We start from the raw sequence: 18,624 nt of genomic DNA on the forward strand, positions 1-18,624 counted from the left end.
TTTTTCTTTTTCTCAACTAAATGCAGTCTCTGTCCAACAATACTCTATTGAGCTATTTCTTTTCACGTAAACAAAAACATCCAATCCAGATGCCCCTCAATAAGCCTTTCAAGGGCTCTGACAGTCCTTTTTGGTCGTTCTGCTGACGTGCTTCCTGAAGCAGTTGGACAGCGTTCATTGTCAGTCAGGGTGTTCTGACAATTGTCCATTGGTAAAGGCATTTGACACTTCAGCAGTATCCTCCTGATGATCCTCAGTCCCTTGAGTGAATGGCTGAAGACTTAGATCCACTGTGTTTCGTCTCAGTTGTGATCCATGCTCCGTTTGGATCTCATAGGATCGCGGTGCAACTTCTCTCTGCACGCACCCTTGCTGCATCCAGGTTCCTGTAGTGATGTCTCGGAGTCGTACATGATCTCCAGGTTTCAGTTCAGGTAAGTGTCTTGCACTTTTGTTGTGTCGCTGTTTTTGTTTGTCTTTCTGTTTTTCCTTTGCGAGTTTGACGTTGTAAGCACCTCTGGGTGTTAGCAAGTCCTCATGGATGGTAGGTTGGTTCTGATGCGACGTCCCATCAACATTTGTGCAGGTGAAAGTCCATTCTGCAGCGGTGTGCTGCAGTAGATCATACTTTTTAGGAAGTCCTCCTTTCCATCGTGTGCCTTTATCATCAGACATTTGACTATTTTGACTGAACATTCTGCTAAGCCGTTGGACCTTGGGTAGTTGGGGCTGGAGGTATTGTGTCGGAATCCCCAGTCATTAGCGAACGATCGGAATTCAGAACTTGAGAACTGCGGGCCATTGTCCGAGTACAGTTCAGACGCAACCCCATGTCTTGCGAAGACTGATTTCAAGTACAGTGAGGAGGAAAAAAAGTATTTGATCCCCTGCTGATTTTGTATGTTTGCCCACTGACAAAGAAATGATCAGTCTATAATTTTAAATGGTAGGTTTATTTGAACAGTGAGAGACAGAATAACAACAACAAAATCCAGAAAAAACGCATGTCAAAAATGTTATAAATTGATTTGCATTTTAATGAGGGAAATAAGTATTTGACCCCCTCTCAATCAGAAAGATTTCTGGCTCCCAGGTGTCTTTTATACAGGTAATGAGCTGAGATTAGGAGAACTTAAAGGGAGTGCTCCTAATCTCAGCTTGTTACCTGCATAAAAGACACCTGTCCACAGAAGCAATCAATCAGATTCCAAACTCTCCACCATGGCCAAGACCAAAGAGCTCTCCAAGGATGTCAGGGACAAGATTGTAGACCTACACAAGGCTGGAATGGGCTACAAGACCATCACCAAGCAGCTTGGTGAGAAGGTGACAACAGTTGGTGCGAATATTCGCAAATTGAAGAAACACAAAAGAACTGTCAATCTCCCTCGGCCTGGGGCTCCATGCAAGATCTCACCTCGTGGAGTTGCAATGATCATGAGAACGGTGAGGAATCAGCCAAGAACTACACAGGAGGATCTTGTCAATGATCTGAAGGCAGCTGGGACCATAGTCACCAAGAAAACAATTTGTAACACACTACGCCGTGAAGGATTGAAATCCTGCAGGGCCCGCAAGGTCCCCCTGCTCAAGAAAGCACATTTACAGGCCCGTCTGAAGTTTGCCAATGAACATCTGAATGATTCAGAGGAGAACTGGGTGAAAGTGTTGTGGTCAGATGAGACCAAAATCGAGCTCTTTGGCATCAACTCAACTCGCCGTGTTTGGAGGAGGAGGAATGCTGCCTATGACCCCAAGAACACCATCCCCACTGTCAAACATGGAGGTGGAAACATTATGCTTTGGGGGTGTTTTTCTGCTAAGGGGACAGGACAACTTCGCTGCATCAAAGGGACGATGGACGGGGCCATGTACCATCAAATCTTGGGTGAGAACCTCCTTCCCTCAGCCAGGGCATTGAAAATGGGTCGTGGATGGGTATTCCAGCATGACAATGTCCCAAAACACAAGGCCAAGGCAACAAAGGAGTGGCTCAAGAAGAAGCACATTAAGGTCCTGGAGTGGCCTAGCCAGTCTCCAGACCTTAATCCCATAGAAAATCTGTGGAGGGAGCTGAAGGTTTGAGTTGCCAAACGTCAACCTCGAAACCTTAATGACTTGGAGAAGATCTGCAAAGAGGAGTGGAACAAAATCCCTCCTGAGATGTGTGCAAACCTGGTGGCCAACTACAAGAAACATCTGACCTCTGTGATTGCCAACAAGGGTTTTGCAGAGGGGTCAAATACTTATTTCCCTCATTTAAATGCAAATCAATTAATAACATTTTTGACATGTGTTTTTCTGGATTTTTTTGTTGTTGTTATTCTGTCTCTCACTGTTCAAATAAACCTACCATTAAAATTATAGACTGATCATGTCTTTGTCAGTGGGCAAACTTACAAAATCAGCAGGGGATCAAATACTTTTTTCCCTCACTGTAGGTGATTACAGCTTTGCTGGAGGTAGTTGGCAGTGTTGCTACTTCAGGGTAGTTTGAGTAGTAGTCGGTAACAACAATGTGACTTTTGCCTTTGCAGTCAAAAAGGTCAACTCCAACTTTGTAGTAGGGTCAGTTGAGTACTGGATGAGGCATTAGCGGTTCTGCTTGCTGCTTTGGCCTGTAGGTCAAACACAGTTCACATGAAGCAGTGGTCTGGCTGATTTCCTGGTTCATTCTTGGCCAGTACATTACTTCTTGTGCTTGTCGTTTGCATTTTTCATCACCCAAGTGGCCCTCGTGTATTTTCTGTAGCATGTCTTGTTGCCTTTGAACACTATGTCATCCACAACAGTGAGCTCTGCTCTGCACATCCAGTAATCCTGTATTCTCCTTGGACAGTTGTTTTTCTGTGCAGGCCATCCTATTAGTATTGTTTGGTCAGCTGCTGTCTCTCTTTTGATCTGCGCCATTCTCTCAGAAGAAACAGGAAGTGATGCAACGATCATGTCGACGTAGGCCTGAATCTCAGTGTTTTTCTGTGTGTCGGCGCTCTCGTTCTTGTCGACTGCTCAAGAAAGAGTGTCGGTGGTGAACATGAACTTTCCCGGGGTGTAGATCATCTTCACATCATACTTTTGCAGTCTGATCAACATTCTCTGGATTCTCATCGGACAACCATTCAGTGGCTTAGACATGATTGACACCAATGGTTTGTGGTCGGTTTCTACTTGGAAGGCTTGTCCGTAGACGTATTGGTGAAACCTTTCGCACACATGTGCTCGCCAGTAGTTCTTTCTCTATTTGTGCATACCTTGTTTCTGCGCCTGTCAAGGCTCTGGACACATAAGCGACAGGTTGCCATGTGTCGTCATGCTGTTGCAGAAGAACTGCTCCCAGGCCAAACCGTGATGCATCTGCAGAAATCCTTGTGCTTTTCTCTGGATCATAGAACCTGAGCACTGGCTCTTCTGTGATTGCCTTTAGGTTTTTGAAGCAGTTTTCCTGCTCATGGGACCATTCCCATTTGTTTTTCTGTTCCAGAAGATATCTGAGTGGAGCAGACTGTGCTGACAGTTGAGGTAGGAACTTTGCAAGGTAGGTGATCATGCCTATGAAGCGTCTCACGTCGTCCTTGTTCTTCGGGCGCTCCATGTTGTTGATGGCTGATGTTTTCCTCTGGTCTGGTTTGACTCCATCCTCTAAAAGTACGTCTCCCACGAAGGTAAGTGTTCACACCAAACTCGCATTTGTCTTTGTTTAGTTTCAGGTTTTTATTTTTTATTTTATTTCACCTTTATTTAACCAGGTAAGCCAGTTGAGAACAAGTTCTTGACTTTCCGTGTCAGGTCCACTACTTGTCTTACTCGCGCGTCGTGTTCTTCTTTTGTGGACCCCCAGACGATAATGTCGTCCATCATGGTCTCTACTCCTGGAATGTGCTCGAAGACCATGTGAATTCTCTTGTGGTAGACCTCTGGCGCTGAGAGAATCCCATATGGTAGACGAAGAAATCACTACCTGCCCTCAGGTGTGGTGAATGTGCATAGCCTTGAGCTTGCATCATCTAGCTTCATTTGCCAAAATCCTGATGAGGCATCAAGCTTACTGAACCACTTTGCTCCAGCAAACTGCGACATTATCTCTTCTCTGGTTGGCAACTTGAAATGCTCTTGCTTGATAGCTTTGTTGAGATCTCTCGGGTCTAGACATATCCTGAGATCGCCGTTCTTTTTCCACCACAATAACCAGTGAGCTTACCCAATCTGTAGGGTCATCCATTTTTGTGATGACCTTCATCTTTTCCATGCGTCCGAGTTCCTCGTTGAGCTTTTTCCTCAGTGCAAATTGAACTTTTCTGCACGCATGCACAAATGGAGTAATTTTGTCATCAGTACATATTTTGTGTTCTCCAGGTAAACATCCGAGACCCTCAAACACGTCCTCGTACTCAGCCAGTAGCGATTCTTGGTCATTTTCAGTCTGTGATGTCACTACATACACTCTTTTCACCAAATTGAGCTTTTCACATGCACTGATTCCGAGAATAGGCGGTACACTCTTTTCCACGATCAGCAGCTGTGCTTTGAACTGTTTTCCTTTGTGCTGTAAAGTTACTTTACAGCCTCCTTTAACTGGTACTTTCTCCCCAGTATAACCAGTAACCTTGATTTTCACAGGGTGTATTTTGCCTTCACTTTCAGTGTTTTGTAGTCATCCAGCGACAACAGGTTTACCTGAGCTCCAGTATCGAGCTTGAATGGTATTATAGTTTCATTCACAGTCAATGGCACAATCCATTCAGCTTTTACTGCATTGCATATATCCACTGAATCAACAAATAATTATTCAGTCTCCTCTGACTGTGTGAACCTTTTTCTCTGTAGCCTCAGCTTCGCAGCATTTTGAGAAATGATTCTTTTTCACACAGTTGTTACACGATTTGCCATATGCATGGCAATTTTTGGGCTTGTGGATAACTCCACATTTTCCACATGTAGTGTTTTGATTTTTCTCTTTTGCTTATTTTTGTTTTGTAAAGCGTTGTGTGTGTTGCGCCTCTCTTTTTATTGCATGCACTGACGTGCTCTGGTGGTTTCAGCTGCTCGACACATTCACTGCTTTATCCAAAGTTAAATCTTGCTCACGCAGCACTCTCTCCTTGAGTCCATTATCAAGTATGCCACAGACTATCCGGTCTTTCACTAGTGAGTCTTTCAGATTTTCAAATTCACACGTTTTGCTCAGTGTGTTCAGCTCAACCAAGTACTGGTCAAAACTGACTCCCTGTTTCTGATCATGAGAGAAAAACTTGTAGCTCTCAAAACGTGACGTTCTGGCTTGGTACAAAGTACTCCTCAAATCTAGCCATGAGCACAGTCAATGTCAAGTTTGCCTCGTCTAGCTGAAAGCTATTGTAAATGTCCAATGCATCCTCTCCAATAACATGCAGAAAAATTGAAGCTGTCAATTTGTCATCATCTCAAGCTGCTCCCACAACAGCTCAATAGGGTTGAGATCCGGTGACTGGCCACTCCATTATAGACAAAATACCAGCTCACTGCTTCTTCCCTAAATAGTTATTGCATAGTTTGGAGCTGTGCTTTGAGTCATTATCCTGTTGTCGGAGGAAATTGGCTCCAATCAAGCGCCGTCCACAGGGTATGGCATGGCGTTGCAAAATGGAGTGATAGCCTTCCTTCTTAAAGATCCCTTTTACCCTTTACAAATCTCCCACTTTACCACCACCAAAGCACCCCCAGACCATCACATTGCTTCCACCATGCTTGACAGATGGCATCAAGCACTCCTCCAGCATCTTTTCATTTGGTCTGCGTCTCACAAATGTTCTTCTTTGTGATCCGAACACCTCAAACTTAGATTTGTCTGTCCATAACACTTTTTTCCAATCTTCCTCTATCCAGTGTCTCTGTTCTTTTGCCCATCTTAATCTTTTCTTTTTATTGGCCAGTCTGAGATATGGCTTTTTCTTTGCAACTCTGCCTAGAAGATCAGCATCCCGGAGTCGCCTCTTCAATGTTGACGTTGAGACTGGTGTTTTGCGGGTACTATTTAATGAAGCTGCCAGTTGAGGACCTGTGAGGCATCTGTTTCTCAAACTAGACACTCTAATGTATTTGTCCTCTTGCTCAGTTGTGCACCGGGGCCTCCCACTCCTCTTTCTATTCTGGTTAGAGCCAGTTTGTACGATATCTTCAGTTTCTTGGCAATTTCTCGCATGGAATAGCCTTCATTTCTCAGAACAAGAATAGACTGACGAGTTTCAGAAGAAAGTTCTTTGTTTCTGGCCATTTTGATCCTGTAATCGAACCCACAATTGCTGATGCTCCAGATACTCAACTAGTCTCAAGAAGGCCAGTTTTATTGCTTCTTTAAATCAGCACAACAGTTTTCAGCAGTGCTAACAATTGCAAAAGGGTTTTCTAATGATCAATTAGCCTTTTAAAATGATAAACTTGGATTAGCAAACACAACCTGCCATTGGAACACAGGACTGATGGTTGCTGATAATGGGCCTATGTAGATATTCAATTTTCTATTTTTTTTTTATCAGCCGTTTCCAGCTACAATAGCCATTTACAACATTAACAATGTCTACACTGTATTTCTGATCAATTTGATGTCATTTTAATGTACAAAAAAATTGCTTTTCTTTCGAAAACAAGGACATTTCTAAGTGACCCCAAACTTTTGAACGGTAGTGTATATGCATGAAACGTACATTATGGAAACATGTCTCACACTCAGTCATAGTTAGTAGAATAATAAATGCGTTGGCAAGATTTTGGCACCATCAACTTTTATAAGGTTAGTAGTAAAGTTAATAATTTAAACCACCTAAATATACTCACATTCACTGAACATTTAGTATTTGCAACTCAAACATTCATTTCCCCAACTGCTTTTTCTATAATCCTACAGGCCCTTTATCATTCTCCATATCTTATATTCTAATGCATCCAACATTATGCATGCCCACCATGGGATTGGGCAGCTGCTATTTGAGAACTCATCTAGTTTAGAAATCAAACTCTGGTTATCTTATTGCAGGGCACATTGTACAACTGTTTTTAGAGAGGATTGCATTGCAAGGTATGCCATATGTGTAGGCTATGCCATATGTATTGGTTAATATGCATATGCAGCTGTCGTTTGTAAACCTTAATTCTAGCATACACGACACACACATCTTTCCATCTACATGCTTTTATTTGGGTTTCTATGCTAATTATTTTATTTAATGTTTCTTTAAGCCTGCAACTAGAACCTTGAAATGAGACAACCATGCCAAAACATGATTCAAAATAAATTGAATTCACTGACAGAGACAGCTAATGAAACCCTAGCTTCCTGAGCAGGCACATTGACAATATTAGCAGCTAGGCTAGTAACATTGGCTAGCTTTCAATAAATTGGCTAAATGGTCAATGGCGTTACCTCTTCATATGATCAAGACCATTAGTATTGCATTCTGCATATTTCAAGTGCACTCGAAAAACAGATATTTATCTTATTTCAGTCTTCGGGAGCTAACGTTAGTTCCAGTGGCGAACCGTGACTATAGGACCTAAGCCTTCAGAGGGACCAAAAATCTTCCTATACGTTGTATCGAACAAAAAAAATCAAGAAAATAGCAGAAAACATTGCATCATTAATGCACCGACATTATATCTTCTTTAGTCGGACCATTCTAGTTCTAGTGAAGGAGAAGCAATACTTTTTATGACATTATGAATTAATCAAACACGCCTGGCTGCGCTTCGGGCTGCCGCACACACAGAGACAGAACCGGCATGGACACGACACAGCATAAAATAATGCACTGTTTACACAACTTATGGTAGCAAACACCACTATCACACTATAACCAATAGCGACAACAACAGTGTCACATCAAAGGTGACAGGCTCATAGTGCTGAAAGGACAGCAACTGTAATACCTTTGCACTACATGACGCTGAAGGAGAGCCAATTTTGGTCAAACACAGACACTACTGATAGACAGGAGACAGCAGTAACAGACAGCATCAAATAATGTTAAAGAATAGGCAGCCCATTCACTCCAGTAGGCCCCAAGAAGTCACACCAATACAAAAGCACAACCATTTCATGTGCAAAATGAAATTAACAAACCAGCTATTCCTTCTCATTGCAAATATATTTAACCACTTTCATCACACTAAACAGTGATCTAAAGTTTAAATGCAACAATGTTTCACAGTCATTCTTTTCAACGAGATAGCTAACAGCAAGTGAGCTGCATCAAAAAAAACAGTGCCACTAACCAGATGATCATTTGTAAACAAAGTTTGAAAGTTAATCTTGAAAAGGGTAATGTTAACAAATTAGCAAACAACATCCACCTTGGAGTTGATAACAGCTGCTGCAGCCGCCATTTTCACACTACTACAACACAAGTTAGCTAACGTTACTAGCGTCAGCATGGGAAAACTACTGCTTGCTTACTTTCTCTTTTTTTTACTTTCTCTTTTTTGTGTATTCCCGCCACCTACTGTATTGGCTGTTTATTAGCCTGCTATTCTGTATGATTAATTCATTACCTCTTGAGCTGTCAGCAGTGACCTGTCTAGGCCGATATGTCACTTTAAAAAAAAAGCTCCCAACCTTGCAAGTCAAAATGTGATTGGTTCATTCCACTGTCACTCCAAAATTCTGCTCTAATACAGTTGAATGGCAGAGGCCTTCTGTCCAGCTTCTGAAGGCCTAGCCAATGGCTGGTTGAGCTAGCTAGATTTTTCTACCCAGAGACCACCAAAGAAAATCCTGATTGGATAATTTTTTATATTGAGTATTAACCCTTCTCTTTCCAACACAAACTGAAGAGATGAAATCTGAAAATTATTACAATTAATGTAAAGATGAAATAGAAATTAAAACAATTTTATAAAAAAAAAAGGTATAAATCCTTACATTCCCCACTGGTTAGATAAGCAATAAGGCTCGAGGGGGTGTGGTATATGGCCAATATACCACGGCTAAGGTCTGTTCTTAAGCACGACGCAATGCGGAGTGCCTGAATACAGCCCTTAGCCGTGGTATATTGCCCACATACCACAAACCCCAGAGGTGCCTTATTGCTAGAGCAGTAACAATAAATATTTTGTCATACCCGTGGTATACGGTCTGATATAAAAATATATATATATATTTTTTAATATGCCATTTAGCAGACGCTTTTATCCAAAGCGACTTACAGTCATGCGTGCATACATTTTTGTGTATGGGTGGTCCCGGGGATCGAACCCACTACCCTGGCGTTACAAGCGCCGTGCTCTACCAGCTGAGCTACATATACCACGGCTTTCAGCGAATCAGCATTCAGGGCTCGAACCACCCATTTTATAATTCCTCTTAACACACAGCAGATCAGAGGTGCTGTTTACGTCGTAGATAGAAGCAGGCCATTGGCTGCCTTCATCACGAGGGGTATGTACAGGAGTTCTGATTGGTTCCAAGTTTAGCAGTGAGCAAATTTGCCTGAGCAGACAGTGTTGAAATATACTTTTTCGGTGAAAATGTGTAAAAATTGAAGCTGGCAACACATTTGACAGTAATCATGAGAATATTTCATTGTCATATACAACATTTTATTTGTATTTTATTTTTTATTTAACCTTTATTTAACCAGGTAAGCCAGTTGAGAACAAGTTCTCATTTACAACTGTGACCTGGCCAAGATAAAGCAAAGCAGTGCGATAAAAACAACAACACAGAGTTACATATGGAATAAACAAAACGTACAGTCAATAACACAATAGAAACTCTATATACAGTGTGTGCAAATGTAGAAAGTTATGGAGGTAAGGCAATAAATAGGCCAAAGTGCAAAATAATTACAATTTAGTATTAACACTGGAGTGATAGATGTGCAGAAGATGATGTGCAAATAGAGATACTGGGGTGCAAATGAGCAAAATAAATAATGTAAATAACAATATGGGGATGAGGTAGTTGGGTGGGCTAATTACAGATGGGCTGTGTACAGGTGCAGTGATCGGTAAGCTGCTCTGACAACTGTTGCTTAAAGTTAGTGAGGGATATAAGGGTCTCCAGCTTCAGAGATTTTTGCAGTTCGTTTCAGTCATTTGCAGCAGAGAACTGGAAGGAATGGCGGCCAAAGGAGGTGTTGGCTTTGGGGATGACCAGTGAGATATACCTGCTGGAACGCATACTATGGGTGGGTGTTGCTATGGTGACCAATGATCTAAGATAAGGCGGGGATTTGCCTAGAAGTGATTTATAGATGACCTGGAGCCAGTGGGTTTGGCGACGAATATGTAGTGAGGGCCAGCCAACGAGAGCGTACAGGTCACAATGGTGGGTAGTATATGGGGCTTTGGTGACAAAACGGATGGCACTGTGATAGACTACATCCAATTTGCTGAGTAGAGAGTGTTGGAAGCTATTTTGTAAATGACATCGCCGAAGTCAAGGATCGGTAGGATAGTCCGTTTTACGAGGGCATGTTTAGCAGCATGAGTGAAGGAGGCTTTGTTGCGAAATAGGAAGCTGATTCTAGATCTAACTTTGGATTGGAGATGCTTAATGTGTGTCTGGAAGGAGAGTTTACGGTCTAACCAGACACCTAGGTATTTGTAGTTGTCCACATATTCTAAGTCAGACCCGCCGAGAGTAGTGATTCTAGTCGGGCGGGCGGGTGCAAGCAGCGTTCGATTGAAGAGCATGCATTTAGTTTTACTAGCATTTAAGAGAAGTTGGAGGCTACGGAAGGAATGTTGTATGGCATTGAAGCTCGTTTGGAGGTTTGTTAACACAGTGTCCAATGAAGGGCCAGATGTATACAAAATGGTGTCGTCTGCATAGAGGTGGATCTGAGAGTCACCAGCAGCAAGAGCAACATCATTGATATACACAGAGAATAGAGTCGGCCCGATAATTGAACCCTGTGGCACCCCCATAGAGACTGCCAGAGGTCCAGACAACAGCCCCTCCGATTTGACACATTGAACTCTGAGAAGTAGTTGGTGAACCAGGCGAGGCAGTCATTTGAGAAACCAAGGCTATTTAGTCTGCCAATAAGAATGCGGTGATTGACAGAGTCAAAAGCCTTGGCCAGGTCGATGAAGACGGCTGCACAGTACTGTCTTTTATCGATCACAGTTATTATATCGTTTAGGACCTAGAGCGTGGCTGAGGTGCACCCATGACCAGCTTGGAAACCAGATTGCATAGCGGAGAAGGTACGGTGGGATTCAAAATGGTCGGTGATCTGTTTGTTAACTTGTCTTTCAAAAGGCAGGGTAGGTCTGTAACAGTTTGGATCTAGAGTGTCACCCCCTTTGAAGAGGGGGATGACCGCGGCAGCTTTCCTATCTCTGGGGATCTCAGACGATACGAAAGAGGTTGAACAGGCTAGTAACAGGGGTTGTGACAATTTCGGCTGCTAATTTTAGAAAGAAAGGGTCCAGATTGTCTAGTCCAATGATTTGTAGGGGTCCAGATTTAGCAGCTCTTTCAGGACATCAGCTATCTGAATTCGGGTGAAGGAGAAGTGGGGGGGGGGGGGGGGGCATGGGAAAGTTGCAGCGGAGGGTGCAGAGCTGGTGGCCGGAGTAGGGGTAGCCAGGTGGAAAGCATGGCCAGCCGTAGCAAAATGATTATTGAAATTCTCGATTATCGTAGATTTATCGGTGGTGACAGTGTTTCCTAGCCTCAGTGCATTGGGTTGCTGGGAGGAGTTGCTCTTATTCTCCATGTACTTTACAGTGTCCCAAAACTTTTAGGAGTTAGTGCTACAGGATGCACATTTCTGTTTGAAAAAGCTAGCCTTTGCTTTCCTAACTGATTGTGTAGATTGGTTCCTGACTTCCCTGAAAAGTTGCATATCGTGGGGGCTGGTCGATGCTAATGCAGTACGCCACAGGATGTTTTTGTGCTGGTCAAGGGCAGTCAAGTCTGGGGTGAACCAGGGGCTATATCTGTTCTTAGTTCTGAATTTTTTGAATGGGGCATGCTTATTTAAGATGGAGAGAAAAGCACTTTTGAAGAACATCCAGGCATCCTCTACTGACGGAATGAGGTCAATATCCATCCAGGATATCCAGGCCAGGTCAATTAGAAAGGCCTGCTCGCTGAAGTGTTTTAGGGAGCGTTTGACAGTGATGAGGGGTGGTCGTTTGACCGCGGACCCATTACGGGCGCAGGCAATGAGGCAGTGATCGCTGAGATCCTGGTTGAAGACAGCGGAGGTGTATTTAGAGGGTAAATTAGTCAGGATGATATCTATGAGGGTGCCCATGTTTACAGATTTAGGGTTGTACCTGGTTGGTTCCTTGATGATTTGTGTGAGATTGAGGGCATCTAGTTTAGATTGTAGGACGGCCGGGGTGTTAAGCATATCCCAGTTTAGGTCACCAAGCAGTACGAACTCTGAGGATAGATGGGGGCAAGAAATTCACATATGGTGTCCAGGGCACAACTGGGGGCTGAGGGGGGTCTGTAGCAAGCGGCAACAGTGAGAGACTTATTTCTGGAAAGGTGGATTTTTAGAAGTAGAAGCTCCTCCCTCCACGTAGATCGATCAACTTCACTGTTTTTGGTGTCGGCCGACCATATAAGTGGTTAAATCTAGGCTTGGGCGGTAAACCGTATATACAGGGGTACTTGGAAAAAGCCACAGTATGGTTTTCCAATACCGTCAAAACTATTTCTTTGAAGCTTTTCAATACATTTGAATATTTGTATCTACTTTAAGTTTATACCTGCAGTCAACATGTGCAATACTTTAGGAAATAAAGCAGATTGCGTTCTTCATTTCACCGGTCACATTATTTTACATTATGAAGCTGTTCCCCCGAAACAGTTGAGCCATTCACGTGATATCTTATAATGGCTTTCTGCCAGAAGTCAAAGGGCTCTGGATGAGTCATCTGTACAGGTGCCATTTTTTCCCTGTGCTTCCTATTAGCTTGTGGGTTTTTTTCTCCTTCGTTTTTCTGCCCTCTGCTCCGTATACACATGCTGCTCTTCCTTCAGAAAAGCATGCTTCACAACTTTCACTCATTAGCATTCAGCTAACAGCGTCTATGTGATTTAGCTATTCGTTTGTGCTAATTTTATTAGCATTCTGGTCATAGAGCCCTTTTTCTTGTATTTTTTTCACCCCCTTGTGTACTATACTGGTAATACCGTAAATCCTGGGATGAGAGAAGTATGAAAATCTGGATACCGCCCAAGCCTAGTTCAATTAGGGCTGGACGATATGGCCTAAAAATAATCTCAATTTTTTCAATCTTATTCACGCTATTTATCTCGATTTTTTAAATGTTTTCTCTAAATATGCTTAGTTGTACAATTAAAAGGTCAAATACACTGCATGTCAAACAGTCAGCAATAATCTAATGAATTCAGGGCTTGTGAAATTATACCTAGGCTAAATATAAGCCTTCCACAATCACAAGACCTATTCATAATTTTATCAAAAGTTTAACCTGCTTTGTTTTGCAATAATCACTGAATAGAAAATTAACACAGGTCTCATAAACAATCTCTCAAGCACAAGCCCACGTGCTCGTGAGTAACCATCTTTATAGGAATCTTTATATTTCCACTTTAGCCAACTTGGATCTATTTGCTAGCTAACAAGGCAGAACAGTTGAACTATTATGAACACGCCCTTCTTTCCGTCCTTCAACTATTTGAACAGCATGCTAGCCTGTCCACTTTGTTCAGATGTTGAAATCAAGTGGCCTACCTTATTTCTCAGAATGAGAACGAGTTGCCAATTCCTTATATCATTGTGTTTTATGCTTATTGCACATTTATAAAACACAGACTAGACAGCTAGTATAACACTTTTGGCTAAAATGCTGCTAGCAGTACGTGGTACCGCAATGCTGCGCGCCACAAACAATAAATTCATTGAAGCGTACAAATTCCTCTTCTGCTCTGCCTAAGCAAGTTCTGTCTGATTCTGGCATCATAACTCAGAAAGAATGGGATAAGTGATGCTTTGAATCATAATTGTATCATCTCGGCAAGCTTTTTATTTGAGAGAAACTGTGGTTTAATTGACCCTGGTCAGTCAATCAACTGTTCTTCCCTCTAGCGGACTCGACGGTTAACCCGTCAACTTCTTGTGAATCTTTGTTTTCATTTCAACAATTTACTATCTGTGATGTGCTAGATGCCTTGTTTAAGATTGGAAGAAAAGAAAATCCACTGATATGCTTGATACATTTTTGCTGCAATTCTCTGCCCCCCTGATTGCTGAATAATTAACCCATATTTTTAATCTGATGATTATATCTGGTACTATCCCCAAGGTTTGGAAGGCGGGCCATGTACTCCCCCTTCAAAGATGGTGACCCTTGTAACCTACATAATTAAATTGCCCAATTTCTAAACTTTCTTGCCTAGCTAAAATATTAGAATCTGATTAATTCTCAGGTAAGATCTTTCTTGAAATGTATTAGTCGGGTTTTAGACCAGGTCATAGCACTATCTCTGCTGCATCCCTAGTTATAAATTATGTGGTTAACTGTATGGATAAAAGGCAACATTGTGCTGCCCTCTTCATTGACCTGTCAAAGGCTTTTGATACTGTTGATCACTCACTGCTAATTCAGAGGCTTTCCTCAATTGACCTAGACCAGGCTGCATGCAACTGGTTTAAAAATGAATTGACAGATCGAACTCAAAATGTGCATCTACTGATGGTGTTAAATCAGGTTTCCTGGATATTATGAAAGGTGTCCCGCAGGGGTCGATTCTGGGTCCTGTACTTTTTACATTAACAATATCGACTTGTCTGTAAAGAAAATAAAGAAATGTACCTGCACTTGTATGCCGATGACACTATTGTGTATGCTATTGCCCCCACGGTTGACCAGGCTCTATCTGAACTACAGTCTGCATTCATTGTATTACAGAAAAACTTTCTTGACCTGAAATTAGTATTGAATGTAGGTCAAACTAAGTTTACACTGAGTGTACAAAACAATAAGGACACCTTTCCATGACAGACTGACCAGGTGAATCCTTGTGAAAGCTTTGATCCCTTATTGACATTACCTGTTAAATCCACTTCAAATCAGTGTAGATGAAGGGAAGGAGACAGATTAAAGGAGAATTTTGGAAGGTGTTCTTAATGTTTGGTAGACTCAGTGTATGTTGTTCTCTAGAGCGCATAAAAATAACCGACTGACTAATGACAGTCAGATTCGTTACAAAACGTTGTGAGGGACTCTCCTGAGGTGTATTCCTCCTTACGCCAATTCTGTTGCTAAACGTTTTGCAACAGAAACAGTTTACTCCAAATGCTCTTCAACATCACGTAAAAGCTGTTGGGTTCTTAAACAGAAGTAGTAGTTATTTTTAAATTGTATGGTTTCCACACGTTGCCATTCCAATCTGAGTAATCTGCGAAGTGTTTGGCACAACTTGCACATCTCTCAATTATCGCTTATTCCATGCTCTAAAGTGGAGTGAAGTCTTCAGGGTTCCTTCTTCCAGACACTTATAAAAAAATAAGAGACAGGTCTGAATTACAACTCCCGTTTAATAACAAAACGGGGGTGTATTTATTACTCCGACTCTGTTGCAAAACGTTTCTTAAAACGGAAGCAAACGGTACAGGGAGGGACCTATCTGAATTTGTCCAATTGAAACGCTTGTTTGGTTCTTAAATGGTAAACGGTTTCCGTAATGAATACACCCCGGAACTCAGCGTCTGGAGTAAACGTTTCTGTTAACAGACGAAACAGAATCGGTGTAATGAATACACCACTGGTTTTCGTTGCAAAACGTTTTCCGTTTGAAATACACTACTTTAGAGCACTTTGACTTCATACCGCCAGCTAGCGCTGGTCCACGCGCATGCGCACTCGTATTTTGGAGAAATTAGAAGGCGCGAATAGAGAGAAATGTTATTCAGAACTCAAGCAACATCTTTACTTTGGTAGCTAAGTTACAAAAGTTTACTGAAGCCATTCACCAAACAAAATTCCCCCATGGGGTGATTCATCGAACGATTAATTCAGGGCAACCGTGAGAGCGCTGCCGAACGATGCCCTGGGCCAGAGCTAGCTAACGTTAACTATCTGACTTGTTACGTACTAACACGGCTGGCTAACGTTATTTGAATGACATACGTTGACTAACCACTAACTTAACTGATAATTATAGTAACTAATGAGCACAATACATAGTTTGAACCACTTTGTCGATACGCTCGTATCAACATGCTTTTAGTCCTGTTTTTATCTAGCTGTTAGCTTGCTAGCTAACGTCAGTTTAGCTTACCTGAAACTGGTCAATGGCTTTCAGAGGCTCTGTGCAGTTGGTCAGTGTTTCTTTTAGATCCTCGCCATTAGATATCCCAAGCTCAGGCAGGCCCGCAAACATTTTCTCGTGTGTACGATATAACTAGCTATACATACCTTTAATCAAATAAACATAGGGCTAATAATACAATACATTCATAAATGAATGACTACACGTTCGCGACTTTGTTTCTTCTTGGCTAACCAAAGATGGTGGATAAATCAAGATAGTTCACTGAGGCCGTTTACCATTAAAAAAAAAGTCCGTTCCGGTCTACATAATTGGGTGTGTCTCCCATAGACGCCATAGCGGCTGGGGCTGGTCTACTAAGGGTGCATTCGTACATTGTCTCCAGTGTGTCAGAGTGCGCTCTGGTCGTTTGTAAATTCAGAGCGCTGTTAAATTGTATGTTTGTAGCGTTCAGAGCGCACACTGGACACTCTGGCCGAGGAGAAGGGTTGATCGGAGAGTTTTGACCTCACAACGGCAATCAAGCACCCAAGCTCACTGGCTAAAGTTGGCTAGCTACTTACATTTTACATTTTAGTCATTTAGCAGACGCTCTTATCCAGAGCGACTTACAGTTAGTGAGTGCATACATTTTCATACTGGCCCCCCCGTGGGAAACGAACCCACAACCCTGGCGTTGCAAGCGCCATGCTCTACCAGACACAAACGAGAGAACACCTCACTCTGACCATTTTACTCGCCCAATCAGAGTTGGTTAGGCTGTTTTCATGTTATATAGAGCGTTAGTGACTGTAACTGTGCTGCTGGCAACAATTGAGTTAAGTTTTTTATTGCCGACGTTTACTGACACTGGTCATATTCAACAGGTGTTGCGAGTTTGTAAATTCATCAGTTATTCTGTGCTCTGGCACACTCAGATGTGAGTGCTCTGAAATCTGAGTAGATTGAGTGAATTTATGAACGCCCCTTAGGGTGTGTTTGTAAATTCAATCTGGGGTGCCAGAGTGCGCTCAGAGTGCGCTCTGGGTGTTTGTAAATTCAGATTGTCTGTTTGTAAATTCAGAGCATTTTGCTCTCTGAGTGTTCAGAGCACACACTGGACGCTCTGGCAAACCGAGCTGTCTGACCTCACAATGGCAGTCAAGCACCCAAGCTAACTGGCTAAAGTTGGCTAGCTTGCTAGATGGGTCAATATCACCATAAGGTGCCTTTGAGACTTCCCCATTTCCCCCCCAAAAAGCTGAGATTTTCCATTGAACTTCATATTCATTGTATTAAGTATATGTTATGCTGTTAGAAATGCATATTGGTCAAGCTCCCACACTTTTTATAAATTAACTGCAAGCAGACAATTTACATGCAAACAGCAAAATATGTCCACCCTGTCATGGACAATTTCAAAGCAGAATAAATACATTGTAATTACATAGTGATTATAAAACGTACATTTTCAGAAAACTATTTAGTCACTTTCTCAACAATATATTTTAGTTTATGGGAAAAGTATTTGGATAATAATGAAATTATGGCAAACTATTTGGTTCTCTATAAAATCTGCGAGAGTTGCACTTTCTTTTCTAAATAAAATCTAACAAAAAAGATATCTGGTCAAACTTTCAAACAATACTATTTGGCCCTCATTTGTTTATAGAGGAATCACACAAAAGATTTTGCTAACTTGTGAAAATAATTTGTTTATTTTCATAGAACATGAAAATAACAGGGTGGACAGTGACATGACAGGGTGGACCCTGGGCATGACAGGGTGGACACGTTGTGAAATGTCATTGAATGGCCTCATAAATGCAAGGAACAATGCAAGAAAATGATGTAAAAAATGCCTTTTCCCAGGTAGGGGGAAATTACAAGTTGAACAGACTGTTTTTGATCCACTCTACCTGCATGCAGCCACTGAATAAAGATGCCCAAAATGAGACATTAATGTGGCCTTCTAGCGTTAAACTCTGTACATCATTCTGCACAGTGAAAGTCAAACATTCAACTGTAGAACAAGAAGAAAAATGTTTTTTAAGTGGAGAACAGTTGATTTGAAAAAACAGAATATTACAGAAAGATCACTTGGACGCATCTCCAAACAGTCTCTCCCTTTCTGCAGAGACATGGCTCAGTTCTGCAGTTGCTGTTCCACATACTTCCATGCAGACACTTCAATCTGTACAGAGCGCTTGTTCAGAGCCTGTGGTTCTGGTATTAGGCAAAGTACCTGCCAGTCATGGTACCAACAGATGTCGTCCCGAAGACTTGGCCATTTGAACTTGGCGTTGCATACACTTAAAACTTTCACACTGTGCCCTTCTGCATCCATGATGATACCTGGGTATGCTTCATTGTCATAATTAACGACGCACCACTCTCCAATGTGCTTTACC

The 18,624-nt window shown here is 42.1% G+C and overlaps 1 protein-coding gene across 1 annotated transcript in view; it reads right to left on the bottom strand.

Annotated features, from left to right (window-relative positions):
• LOC311141745 (negative elongation factor B-like) overlaps window positions 1-16,426 on the bottom strand; it is a 28,796-nt gene extending 12,370 nt beyond the window's left edge. The window contains exon 1 of the mRNA XM_084177179.1: window positions 16,244-16,426. Within this exon, the coding sequence (XP_084033305.1) occupies window positions 16,244-16,345 (102 nt within the window). The 5' untranslated portion in view covers window positions 16,346-16,426. The remainder of the gene's footprint in view (window positions 1-16,243) is intronic.
• Between the last annotated feature and the right edge of the window lie 2,198 nt (window positions 16,427-18,624).

This window comes from Coregonus lavaretus, assembly GCF_964263955.1.
Source record: "Coregonus lavaretus genome assembly, chromosome: 14".
Taxonomy (NCBI): domain Eukaryota; kingdom Metazoa; phylum Chordata; class Actinopteri; order Salmoniformes; family Salmonidae; genus Coregonus; species Coregonus lavaretus.